The sequence below is a fragment of the Gymnoscopelus microlampas genome (genome assembly GCF_963454915.1).
Source record: "Gymnoscopelus microlampas genome assembly, contig: SCAFFOLD_102, whole genome shotgun sequence".
NCBI classification, from domain to species: domain Eukaryota; kingdom Metazoa; phylum Chordata; class Actinopteri; order Myctophiformes; family Myctophidae; genus Gymnoscopelus; species Gymnoscopelus microlampas.
In genome coordinates this window covers 2,468-16,287 of record NW_028155805.1, presented here as the reverse complement: position 1 = coordinate 16,287, position 13,820 = coordinate 2,468, and the positions used below count along the sequence as shown (strand labels likewise).

Sequence of the window (13,820 nt, the reverse complement as noted above, 5' to 3'; positions counted from 1 at the left end):
AAGATCCCCCATAATTTGTTTTAAGACTTAGAGATAATGTTATTTTTTACCACAAAGTATTAAAATACATTGAAATGTCTTTACCACAAAATATTACATGTAATACCGCACTACATATTTCCCCTTCCCCCTGATAAAGTATTTGCTCAATGTGTGTGTGTGTGTGTGTGTGTGTGTGTGTGTGTGTGTGTGTGTGTGTGTGTGTGTGTGTGTGTGTGTGTGTGTGTGTGTGTGTGTGTGTGTGTGTGTGTGTGTGTGTGTGTGTGTGTGTGTGTGTGTGTGTGTGTGTGTGTCGCTCTCGCTCTCGCTCTCGCTCTCGCTCTCGCTCTCTCTCGCTCTTAAGGAACAGCCTGCAACTGGCCTAACGCAAGACATCCACAAACTTGGCCTATCATCTCTGGAGACTTTGGTGGGGATAGACAGGGAATCTGATGGAGAGTACCAGGTATTAATTTCACTCTATTTGGTTTAACATTAAAACCTGTACATAATACAAATACTCTATGAAGGCTCAATTGGTTACATTAGGTCAATGCCAACCACAGGCCTTATGATGTGGGGGCGCTGGAATAAAAAAAATAGGGAAGAATAATTACAAAGAGTCAGTGGTTTTAATTTAGAACATATACTGTGGGGGCTCCTCACTGGCAGGTTAGTCAGTAGGATACATTACATTACAGTCATTTAGCAGACGCTTTTATCCAAAGCGACTTACAATAAGTGCATTCAACATGGGTAGGGAAGGAAACTACTAATCACCAGAAGTCTTAAGTGCATTCTCTTCTAAAACAAGCAACTATCAGGTATATACCTATACAACAGTATGTGTAGTGTGAACAGGTTTTACAGCAGTAACTACAAACAAAATGTACATAAACACTTTCAATTTCTTATCTGTTGTCTTGCTCTAAAGGACCATGCTGCTACAAGTCGAACTGAAGAATCAATGTTGGGGCTACACAGTGACTCAGAAGGGAAGGTAATTACCTAACACACATTTTTTTCCCCCACAATGATCAATACCCTTAAATGGCTTAGATGCCACATTACATTTACGTCTTAATTCTATGTATGTATGTGTGTACACACTCACACTTTTTTGTACTTGCTCTAAAGGTACAGCTTGCCACTGGCCTAACGCAAGACCTCCACAAACTATGTCTTGAGTCTTTGGTGGTGATAGACAGTGAATCCGATGGAGAGTACCAGGTATTAATTCCACTCAATTTTATTAACATTAAAACCTGTTCACACTACACATACTAGATGAAGGGTAAATTGATTATATTAGGTCAATGCTAACCACAGGCTTTATGGCCTCACTGGTAGGTGAGTAATTAGGATAGAACAGGTGTGTGTTTGTGTGTGTTCAATTGGCATAACGACTAAATTGAGAAAAAGGTTAATGCATAAATAGATAGATAAATAAAAACATCTACTGTTTTATAGAAGACTAGGGATATGGGTTACATTTCACACAGGAGCCACATTAACAGTGTCATGATTGGCTGAAATAGTTCTTTGGATAAAACTGATCTAAATGTATAGGATTTGTGATAATAACTACTTATTAATCTCATGATAAACAAATAGACTGACGAGGATGAGGACACGGAATCCAGAAATGACAAGGATACTGATGACGAGGATGCTGACATTGATCCTCTCACTGGAGTGGACTATCATACGCCAGGATCTTCAACAGCTGATGATGGACAGGTGAATCCTTTAAATGTAATGTCCATGCAGTATGTACTGCATTTATTTTTTACACAATAAAACAGTTACACTGGAATACTGTAGAAATAAATCTGTTCATTGTGCAAATTTATAACACTTAAATGGCTAAATGTGTCTAAACTTTGGCCTCATTTGTTCCCCAGGGTATCCCACATTTGGCTCCATTCCAAGTGACGGTAGACAACCTAGACCGTGCTGTTACACCTCACTCAGTGTCAATGAAGCATCATAGACTTGACTACCATTGGTTACTGATGGTTGCAAACCAAGAGAGGGTCAGTGCTGCACATCTGCCACAAGATGTCAGATCATCTGTCCTCAATGTACCACTCTCTGAACTTGTCCCCAACCAGGAAGACCGTAATTGCCTTAAAATTGAGTTTCAGGAACTGATTGGTAGAGTTATTGTCTCCAAATTCACATCATTAGAGAACTTCAGAGAAAATGTCCAGTGGCACCTACCTCATCAATATTCACACGAAATGGCCTTAAAATCTCAGATAACACCGCTGGGTTTACTGGATGTGGACGAAAAGAAATCGAGTGACATGATCCAAGCTATGCGTCACATCAATGACCGGTATGTCCCATATGTGCCTGTTGACGATGGGAAGACGACATTGAAGCCAGCTGTGAAGATCATTGTCACAGGAGACCTGTTGACAAAGCAGAACTCTGACCGTGCTGTGAGAGATCTTCAGAATAGCAACACAGAGCATGAGAGACAGATTGGCATTGTTCCTTCTGTGGCTGACTTTCACGCCAGCATGAACTTCAATGATGTTATCTATAAAGAGTTCTATAATGTCTCCTCCAGTTCAGAGATTGGTACATTGTTTCACTTGAAGAACCTAACTGACAGGAGAGATGTAAGTGGAACAGCGCTGGGAGACCATTATAGAGCGAATGATGCATTCATCAAGGATGTGACAGATGCCCTCATCATCACAGCTACTCTCGAATACTTTGGCATGGACAGTGTGCATGATGGACCCAAACAAAACTCCCCACCAAATTTCAGTTCTTCATTAGAGAAACAGCAATGGTTTGACACTCAACTTGGTAATATAGTGGACAGGTATGTTATGAATGACTGCACACATACACTTTTCCCAGTAACAACTCCAAGAAGTGAAAGCCAACCTGAAGCACAAGAACACAAATGCCACTTGGCTGAATGCATCTATCCACCATTCCAAAACTTAACGGAGCTCAAGAACCACGAAGAAGAGGTACATGGTTTCCGTCTTTCCCATCACACTCCACAAGCAACCGCATCTTTTATAACTGATGGGGTTTTTAATTACCACACTGCTTTCCTGAAAATGGCCATGCTGGAGAGGGACTTCCAGGATTCAGTGATGGAGGGGGATGGAGACCGAACCTGCCGCCTGTGGAAGTTTAAAATGCTTCATTTTAAGCAAGCAGGTCGACATCGATACACTCTGGAGGCACTCAAACTCCAACTAGATCTACATGCTTTGCTGAGTCCAAGTGATGCCCACAGGCTCAGATGGAATAGAACTGTGAATGTCACTGGAGGTGCCGGTAACAACATATCTCTGGACATGAATTGTGAGCACTACATTCTCTACACGAAAGAGTGCATTTCACAAGTTGGCGCAAACATCAACTTTGACATTGCCCAGTTCATGAGCCAAAGTCTGGGAGAGACAAAGACAATTCTGGACAACTTTGACAAAGACTGTAAAGTTCCACGTGAGTCAGGGAGACACACAGCTGCCAACCGAGACGATGACATCGATGCGATGGTCAGTGTGCTACACAAAATCCAGGTGTTCAGGCAGAAGCCGGGCAGGATGTACCCCCACTTTAAGGAGCAAAGTGCAAATCCTTTGAACAGACTAAAGTCCCCAGGACTATGGAAATGGATCAGTGAACAAATTCTGAAGATGGACAAGAAGATCGAGGCAAACAAATAGTCTCCCACTACGTCTGTAACTCTCTTGTTCCTCTGATTTTCCAATCTTTCTCTCTTTCCCTCACTACCTAATCCATCTGCCTAACCCCCACAGCTGATGCTGTGTTTTTTAATTTTCTTTAATGTGCCTATCTATATTTTTAGCGGCGCTAGCCGCTCTAGAGCGGATATTAGCCCTCTATGCCTGGCTTTTGCGTCAACGTTCTGATTGGTCAGGTGCGTCAACGTTCTGATTGGTCAGGTGCGTCAACGTTCTGATTGGTCAGGTGCGCCAAAGTTGTGATTGGTCACTATTCATGACATCACTATGATGTCATGAATATAGAATTCGATGTCTATATAAACGATGACAATGACTTCATCTTATTATTCATTTGGCTAAAGTCTCCGTCTAGGTAAGTTATTTAAAGTTAATATGACGAATAGAAAGAGAAAGATACAAGAACAGATGAAGGGTGAATGTATAGAAAGTCTGAGTTCGGGACCCAGTCATCCGTTATGACAGAATGGTTTGATAGACGATCGAGAATCCAAGAGTCCGTCAAGGTTGTGATTTGTCAGGCAAGGGGACTATTCATGACATCACTATGATGTCAAGGTTTATTTTTTATTTCCTCATGTTTTTTTTTGTATATATTTTTATTTGGCTAAAGTCTCCTTCTAGGTAAGTTATTTAAAGTTAGATCCTCAATTTAACTTTATCTGTCGTCGACGCTCTGATTGGTCAGACCCGTCAACAAAGTGATTGGTCAAGCTTCACATGACACATGGCTATAAACACATTATAAACACATATCGATGACATAATGTATTCAAAGGCGCCGCTACCTTCACACAGGGTGTGATTTTTTCAAATGCAGATAACTAGTGTTCGGGCGGCCCTCACACCACCTACGTTGAACCGCAGATCCGACTGATATGCCCATATATGGAGATCTCTCTATATGGTCCCTTTTATGCCCATATATGGAGGCACTGGTTTATTTACGCCTTATACTGTACCATGACGACACATTAAGGTTAGACCAGTGATTCTCAAACTTTTTAGATCCCTGTAAATGACTTTCATCCACGGTACCCCTGAATGACATGGCTTATTTTTAGCGGCGCTAAAGGTATAGAGCGGATCCTGCTCTATACCTGACTTTGTCCGTGTTCACCGTCAACGTTCTGATTGGTCTGACCCGTCAACAAAGTGATTGGTCAAGCTTCACGTGACACATGGCTATAAACACATTATAAACACATATCGATGACAAAATGTATCAAGACACAGCGGCTATTTTTCGCCAAGAGATTGGCACACCAAGTACAGTGCTAGTTTTAGTAAAGTGTTTAAGTGGGTCTATCACTGAAAGTGATATTGATAAATTCAAAATATTTTCACAGCATTCTACGGCACCCCTGGACTTGTGTCACGGCTCCCACTTTGAGAACCACTGGGTTAAGACGACAAACTCCATATTTGGGCGTAGCTGCATTGGGAACTCTGAAATCTCTCTGAATTTTTCACTATAACTTTTCCCCTTACTAGAAATGTGGAGTCAAAAGCACATTTTCTCTTTGAAATGTAGTGGAGTGAAGGTTTTCAAATACACAAAGTATAGATAAAAAATGTGAAGTGCTCAAGTAAATCTACTGTTACTGTCCACCACTACCTGTTTTTAATAAAAGAGAACCTATTGGAACTACTTGTTCATGTATAATCATTTCATGCATATTAATATTCCAAAAAGCTTTCACCTGTTACAGCATGGCATATCCAGATATCCCTACACTAAGTGTGTTAAACAGGCCTAAAGTGTTATCATTCCTGAGGACATGTATCTATTAACTATATTGAAGTTTAATTTTTACAGTATTAAACAATATCAAGTGAACAAACTTCTAAGAAGTATCTCCTGTGACAAGTATCTTGTGAAATCCATTGTCTCAATCCCATTTTAAAGGAATGTATTTGGTGATAAAGGGCACATCAGCACTTCCACAAATGTGCTGTGAGATGGCTATAGTGAAATGGGCTTATTAGGCTTACACTTCAGTTATGATGTAGAATATTCATGTTTATCAAAAGGCTTTGAAGGAAAGACAATATATTGAGACTAATATTCCTTTTTGGGGTTAATAATTTAGCACTTTTAGAAGTCAAATTAGATAGTCAAATGTTGTGTTATGGGCTGTCAACAAATATTTTCAAATGGGGTACACAGCAAAATGACTATCAATTTGGGGATCGGATCCTCTTCCTGAAAACATTTGAGAACCATTGATCGATTCTAACCGCATTTTCCACATTAAATTCACAAAGTGATTTAGTAAAAACATTTAAGTGAAATTGTACGAGTGTTACAAAATAATGGGTTTCCCTTCCCACCATATACAAGGCATGCCGACTGACATGCCATATTGCTGGGGTGAATGGTGTTTAGAAAAGTCTCTTTCAGGGCAAAAATGCTTGTACAAATGTCAGTCACCCATGCAATAAATGTGCAGACTTGAATGAGTGTATTTGAAGGGACATAGAAACAGTGACATAGAAACATTTTGTTCACAGTGTATCACATGGTCCTGAAAACATTTGAGAACCATTGATCGATTCTAACAGCATTTTCCACATTAAATTCACAAAGTGATATAGTAAAAACATTTATTAATCAAGTGAAATTGTACGAGTGTTACAAAATAATGGGTTTCCCTTCACACCATATACAAGACATGCCGTATTGCTGGGGTGAATGGTGTTTAGAAAAGTCTCTTTCAGGGCAAAAATGCTTTTACAAATGTCAGTCACCCATGCAATAAATGTGCAGACTTAATGAGTGTATTTGAAGTGACATAGAAACATTTTGTTCACAGTGTATCACATGGTCAATTATGACAGTGGTTCCCCAAATTGTTTTGGGGGGTCCCCAGATTATTAGTTTAACCCATTAAGACCGGGAAAGAATCTGTGTAATTTTTAGATGTCTTTGGGCTATTCAAAAATAGCAGATATACAAGCTCATAGGGTGCCGCGCTATGAGCTTGCAGATCTGCTATTTTGTTTTTATCTTGAAAATACAAGATTTTAATACATATTTTATACAGATTTTATCAACAAAAACAGAACCCTGATGGTTTCCCTGACACAGAGCTAATATTTATACTGACCATTGCACAATGGACCAGGAAATCTTGATGAACGCTCAACTGAGCTTGGAACTCAGAAATTGGCCTTCAAATGTGTGCCTGCTGATTGACAAGCACACAAACAAAAGGCCAGTGTGTATAGCTTAATGGAAAGGCATGGAACCAAATACCTCACTAGTATAATAAGCTATGGCAATGGGATACACACAAACTTTACTTTGAGAAGAAGTCAAAGCGACACATCCTCCAGCCTTTTGAAGTACTGTAAGCCACAAACTGAAGATTTTTTAAAGCAAACAATTTTTAACTCAAATCTTTTCTTCTGGGGATTATACAAATGTCTTCTAAATCCTAACAGTTTTTTGCTCTAATATCAGTGGTTCTCAAACTTTTTTCATGTCAAGGACCCCCAAAATGATATGAATTTGGCCGCGGACCCCCATCTCAAAATATTTCACTAAACTATATGTAATTCCTGTTTTTTTTTTTTTTTTTTTTTTTTTTGACTGAACCTTTTTATTACCTAGGCTCATACTGAAAGTAGAAATCACACATGTCTGAACCGCTTTACAAAACCTCTTATGTACACTCAATGCTGTGAGTTAGAAACCACAGAAATAAAATAAAACCAAACATTTTAGATAAATAATATAAGTGAAAACAACAATACAAGGCCCTGAATATTATTATTACTTTTTCCCATGGGCTCATTTGTACAAAACTTTATATACATAGTTATAGCTTCCTGTCTGGGTTTCAGGAAGACCTCTGGAGCTTTACTCTCAGCAGAGACACAGGACAGATTTCTGATATTATATATATATAAAAAAGTCAAAGGAAAACAGATTCCCTATAGGACATGTCAGTGGAATCGAGTCACAAGGCAAACCGGCCCACAAAGACTCTGTTATCTCCCACTCCAAGGAGCAAACACTTTTCCCCTACAACACCTTCTCAAGAAAATCTATATTTTTGGTTTCTGACCGCACTAGCTTATGGTGTTTTATTCAGACAATCTAGATTAAAGCGAGAATTTTGAAGATTTTGGAAGCACAATGTAGACACAAGCTTTGGATACCATTCATGTGAATGAACTATATGTAGTTCCTACAAGTCCAAGTGTATGTCAGGGTGGAGGGTCCACTGTTCAAATATGATTATTTGGGGTGGTCATGAACCTACCTCATAGATCTATAGGTCTTGAAAGATGTCACCAAGAACCTTTAAAATGGCTTGAGCCTGCTGTATGGTGCTTACTGAAACATTGGTAAAGATGTCCTGTAATGTGAACAGACAATCACTTCTCTCAATGACCTCTTGGATCAAATTAGCAGGTGTGTCATCTGTTAGGTTCACAGTGGCAGTGCTGTACACGGTCAACCCACCGCAAAACCCTTGTAGTATCAAGTCATCTCCGATATCCTCTAACTTTGCACTCAATAATCGCTTTTGCCTCTCACTAACAGTTCTTTGTCTGCTATCTAGCTTCTCTCCTGCAAACCTTTCAATCTGGCTGGGTTGTCCATCACACGTGGGATTGCATTCACATGAGGAAGCACAGAAGCCACAGCACGAATGACTAGGGGAAATGACATTGATTTTCTCTCCATCAAAGAGATGCATCAATTTTGCCCGACGGCAGGTTTCGTTATCCGACAAATAATCACGCATCTGGTCAGACACACCCACTAACTGACGACCGTGGTACAAAATTAATGAGTGAGCATTTGATCCATCCCTGCCAGCTCTACCCAAGGCCTGCATGTAAGCCTCTGTGTCCCTTGGTGGCCCATAGTTTACCACCATATTAAGTCCTGTAAAATCCACACCCATACCCAAGGCAGAAGTGGCGAGAATCACTCTTAGAGTTGATGAGGGGACTTTCAAGGAGTTACAAATGTCTGCCTTTACATCCTCTGCCGTCTCTGAGTGGAACATGTCAACCAGTCTATTGCCTGAAATGTCGTCTGCACCCTCTGGGTGACGGAACTTACTCCCAAGTGTCTGTTTGAACACATCTTCATAGAGCAGAGAGCAGTCAGAAATGCTGTTGCAATATATTAAGACCTTCTCTGTGCTGGTCCCCTTCAGCTCCAGTTCTTTGCAAAGCCATGCGAATGTCTTGACTGGATCTGAATCCACCTTCTTCGATGCCAAGCGGATATTGGCTCGATCTGGAGACTGGACAATCTCTACGCAGTTAATCAGTCCTATGTGTTTGATGATGTCCTGTCTGGTCTCCTTTGATGCTGTAGAATCAGAATCAGAATCAGGTTTATTGTCACATCACAGGTTTACAAGGTAAAAAGGTGGGTGAAATTCGTTTTTGTACATCACTCCCATTGCAACGTTAAATTCCGTAGAAAGAAGAGTGGGGAGAGAGAAAAAGCCACAAGAGGGGTAGGGGGCAAGTGGGAAGGAGATCAACATGAGAACAATAGAAGGCAAAACAAGTTATCTACATATTTACAAAGTACCTGTAGCAGTCACTGCAAGTACTGGCACAGACTTTGGAATGATGGAGCGAAGTTCCCCAACCAGGCCACACCACTTTCGGAATGGAGCAGAGCGTTTTCCTCCCTCACCCCTGTTTGAAAAGAGAAATATTAAGCCTTGATTTGATTTATTTAACACAAAATGTAAAAACAATACAAAAAACAGTACACAAAATATAAAAAGGAAAAGTACCAGGAAGAGGCAAGACGCCCAAAGGGCTTATATGAGGCCTCTACCTATGTATAACAACATTAATAGAACATGATTTGAAAACAAAATATGAATATATAGAATTTACAAATTACATGATTGCTGTGTATTAAAAAACACTACAACGTAATTGAAATACCTGATTATAAATGTCAAGATTACTGCTAATAATTAGCCAATATAATTGACATGACTGATTATAAAGGGTGTCAAATCCATAGTGCAACCCAGCAAATAGGGAATAGACAAAAATAGACCATCCAAAAAAAGAATGTGACATTCTGTGATCTGGTCAATCAGAACATCCTAGTATTTGTTCTTATATAAATTAAGTTAGGAAAGCTGTATATCAGTCATCTAATTTTCATGTGAAGTATGACACTAAAACACATGCTACGGTTTTATCTGAAATATTAATAACAGAAATAACAAAAATAATAAGAGAAAAATATGATACTAAATAATTTGCAACATTGTATTTTTCAAAAATCTCATCATTTTACTTACCATTGGATCACTGTGTGTACTTCGTCTACAGCAATTCCAACCAACCGCTGCTGGAATATTGGGGTTTGAAGCATTTTTCTCCATCTTTTATTTCCAACGAGAGTCTCAGGCGATCCAAAAACAAAGGGATATTTACCCCGTTCAATTTGGTAGTCCACTTCTGGGCTTTCTCCAGCACATGCTGCTGATATCCCTATACTATCAAGGAACCGTATCTGGTCCTCGATAATAGACATAAGCGGACAAACAACTAAAAGAATTGGCTCTTCAGGCCACTTAGAAAAGCCGTAAACATTCGCCAGAATCCTGCATGCCGTAGGCCAAGTTTGGAACACCAAACTTTTACCAAAACCTGTCGGTAAACACGCTAGAACGTCCCGGTCAAGAAGTAAATTCTTGAGACAAAGCCGTTGTAGTGGCTTAAAAGAGGCAATCTTGTGCACTTTACAAAGTTCTTCAATTGTTTTGTTGAAATTTTCCTCAAAATCCATTTCCATTTTAAGAGCGAGTTACGATAATACGACTATTTTGTTTTGTTTCTCTGGGGGAGGTAAACAGACCTGCACAGGGTGACGCAACTTCCGTTCTCCCCAGTACTTCCGCCAAAAATCAACAGCTTCCGGTAGACAACCAACAGCGCAGGTCTTGCCCAGGGTGTATCACAAGACAACATGAGTCCCACAGACCAACCCCATTACCCATGTTTTGACCAACATTTTGTTAAAAACTGCAAAATGTAACATACAATTTTTATTTAACCATTTAAGCCAGTGGTTTTCAACCCTTTTTGTATCAAGGACCCCCCCAAATTGACACATATTAGCCCACGGACCCCCATTTGAAAAGATATGCCAGGGACTCAACCATTTTGATTTCTCGGGGGTCCCAATCTACACTGCATCATCGTACATCATCAGTGTTCATTTAACTCTGAGAGTGGGTCCATTTGGTTCCATTTGTACACTCTCAGAGTTACAGACACACAAGGTTCAATTTGGTTCCTAACTATTAATTTGTCTGGGGACCCCCTGGAACCCCCTCAAGGACCACTGGTGGTCCCCGGACCACTGGTTGAAAACCACTGATTTAAGCCATTTAAAATCGCAGATCTATAAGCTCACACGCGTCGTGCTTGAGCTTGCAGATAACCGCCAATACCGATGACTTCAGAAAAGCCTGGTGTCACAAGAGCGGTCAGGTTTAGACTGAGGCTGGCTTTTGAACTCTTTCAGTGCCAATGACCTGCAACACGTCAAAACAGTGTTTTCAGTCTTTTGTTTATGCTAGATGGCGCTCTTCGCCGACCTATGAGTGATCCTGTGACTTCTGGAGAAGAGTAGACCCGGAAATAACGTGATCACAACAAACCCAGCCCCGTCCCATCTAATGCTAAAGGATTTAAAAAATGTTTTTCTCTGCTTTCTTGTTTTCTTCAGCGTTTTTGGTGAGAACACGCTATATTCAACAGCCAATAACTAAAGAACGGAGGGTTGCGGTGACACGCTTTTTCCCCCCCGATGGAAGCAGAGACCCTCCTCCGTCTTTCGCGACACTCGCCGTGTCGATCGTCCTGGAGCGAAAAAGTCAGTGGTTAGTAAAAAAATGCCCAAAAAACGCTGGCACTGACTGCAGACTGTTCTGGAAAAAAACTCTGTCAGTGAATGAGTTAAGCTTTGGCCTGAGTGGCTGTAGGCTATTGAGCTGAACCCCCCCCCCCCCCCCGCCCCCCCCCCACGATCAATCCCCTCAACGCCTCTCCCTCTGATGGTGTGTGCTAACGCAGGGAGACCCCAAGCTGTTTGTTATGGTTGTAAACAACACTTTTCCTGCCGAGCGCAAACTGTTCAGCTAAGAGCTTCCAGAGGGAGTTGTTGTTGTTTGGACTTTTGGAGCGTTTTGCTTTAACTCATTAAGACCCGGGAACGTGTGTCATTGTACAGATTTCTTTGGCTATTCAAAAATAGCAGATCTACAAGCTCATAGACGAGCTTGTAGATCTGCTATTTTTGGAGAAAAAAAACTTGAAAATGTGTAAAAATCTTTGAATATATATATATATATATATATATATATATATATATATATATATATATATATATATATATATATATATATGCATTTTTAACTCAAATCTTTGCTTCTGGGGGGGTCCCTGGAACAAAATATTTTCAGATGGGGGTCCGCAGCCAAATACATATTCGATTTTTTGCAAAAAAATTGAATAGCCCAACGAAATCTTAAAAATGACACAGATGAATTCCCGGTCTTAATGAGTTAATTACAAGGTCCCAGATTGTCGCAGGTCTAATGGACTTAATTACCGCTGTATAAATTAGCCTCATTTTCTCTGGCGGTGGCTCAGGTTTGTTTCTCTGTGTGTGTGTGTGTGTATATATATATATATATATATATATATATATATACACACACATACTGTACATACACACACACATACAGTACAGAGGAAAGCTGGGGCACCAGAACAGAGAGAAGGAACGTCCAGACGTCAGAAAGCTTTTACTTTACAGCAGAGATACAAACGTTAAGAAGAGACAGAGAGGTCAGAGAGGTTAAATAAAGGAAGAATGTTAAGTGTTGGCTTGCCAATCCAGTCTGCCATTCACCACGTCCGTCTGCCAGACTGACAGATCCCACGTTGCCCTTCTTATTCCGTAAATCAATACGTTTTTTTTGTTCACTGTTCCTCTCTCTCTCTCTCTCTCTCTCTCTCTCTCTCTCTCTCTCTCTCTCTCTCTCTCTCTCTCTCTCTCTCTCTCTCTCTCTCTCTCTCTCTCTCTCTCTCTCTCTCTCTCTCTCTCTCTCTCTCTCTCTCTCTCTCTCTCTCTCTCTCTCTCTCTCTCTCTCGCATTTTCTCCCACTTTCCTAAAATATTCTTCTTTGAGAAAACAAATTAAAGACAAACAAAGGGGAAGGAAAGAAAATGCAAGATCTTTAGCAGTGGTGGAAAGTAACTAAGTACATTTACTCAAGTACTGTACTTAAGTAGGCTACAATTTTGAGGTATTTTTTACTTTATGGAGTATTTACAGTTTTCAGTACTTTGCAGATATGAAATTATCATAAAACATACATTAACCACTTCAGCCTTATTTTATACCTAGGCTATTTGAAAATAGACGATCTACAAGCTCACAACGCGTCGGTGAGCTTGTACATTTTTGTAGGTTAGGATTTGGACACATTTTCACAAATTTTTCAAAAATAGCAGATCTACAAGCTCGTAGCGCGGCACTCGGTGCCGCGCTACGAGCTTGTAGATCTGCTACTTTTGAATAGCCCAAAGTGTAAAATAATGCTTTTTAAGCTCAAATCTAAAAATGACACAGTTCCAGGTCTTAATGGGTTAAGTAAAATATGTGAGTACTTCTTCCACCGCTGGTGATAAGGACAGAAAAAGCACGATATGCGCTGTAATACAACCTCTGTTCCACAATACAGAACATTCCATTTGGTGCAACATGCTGCCAACAGTAATTAACTACAGTCTAGACTGAACAAGTCAGTGTGTGACCGTCCGCTACGTGCCTCTGCACCGCTGGCATAAATAAATATAAAGCCACCATGCATTTATGTCAATTATGCCTTTAGAAGCAGTGGTGGGAAAACTACTCACATTTTCTACTTAAGTAAAAGTATCAATACTGCATTAAGAAATACTCTGTTAAAAATAAAAGTCCGGAATTAAACTTGTACTAAAAGTACAAAAGTATTGGCAAAAAAATGTACTTAAAGTACCAAAAGTAAAAGTGGTCATTATGCAGGATGTCCCTTTTCA

At 40.1% G+C, this 13,820-nt stretch overlaps 1 protein-coding gene and 2 long non-coding RNA genes across 3 annotated transcripts; 2 read left to right on the top strand and 1 right to left on the bottom strand.

The window, feature by feature from the left end:
• Window positions 1-360: 360 nt before the first annotated feature.
• On the top strand, window positions 361-1,159 carry LOC311041241. The gene is made up of 3 exons (XR_014600382.1): window positions 361-445; window positions 914-979; window positions 1,117-1,159. It is a non-coding gene; the product is annotated as an uncharacterized lncRNA (long non-coding RNA).
• A 26-nt stretch (window positions 1,160-1,185) lies between these two features.
• LOC311041240 (uncharacterized protein) lies at window positions 1,186-3,747 on the top strand. The gene is made up of 3 exons (XM_084086142.1): window positions 1,186-1,209; window positions 1,594-1,719; window positions 1,884-3,747. The coding sequence occupies exon 3, from the start codon at window positions 1,959-1,961 to the stop codon at window positions 3,681-3,683; it is 1,725 nt and encodes a 574-aa protein (XP_083942268.1). The 5' UTR covers window positions 1,186-1,209; window positions 1,594-1,719; window positions 1,884-1,958; the 3' UTR covers window positions 3,684-3,747.
• Window positions 3,748-8,937: 5,190 nt separating this feature from the next.
• LOC311041239 lies at window positions 8,938-10,504 on the bottom strand. Its single transcript, XR_014600381.1, has 3 exons — window positions 10,025-10,504; window positions 9,289-9,398; window positions 8,938-9,060 (listed from the first exon to the last, which is right to left on the bottom strand). It is a non-coding gene; the product is annotated as an uncharacterized lncRNA (long non-coding RNA).
• Window positions 10,505-13,820: the final 3,316 nt, after the last annotated feature.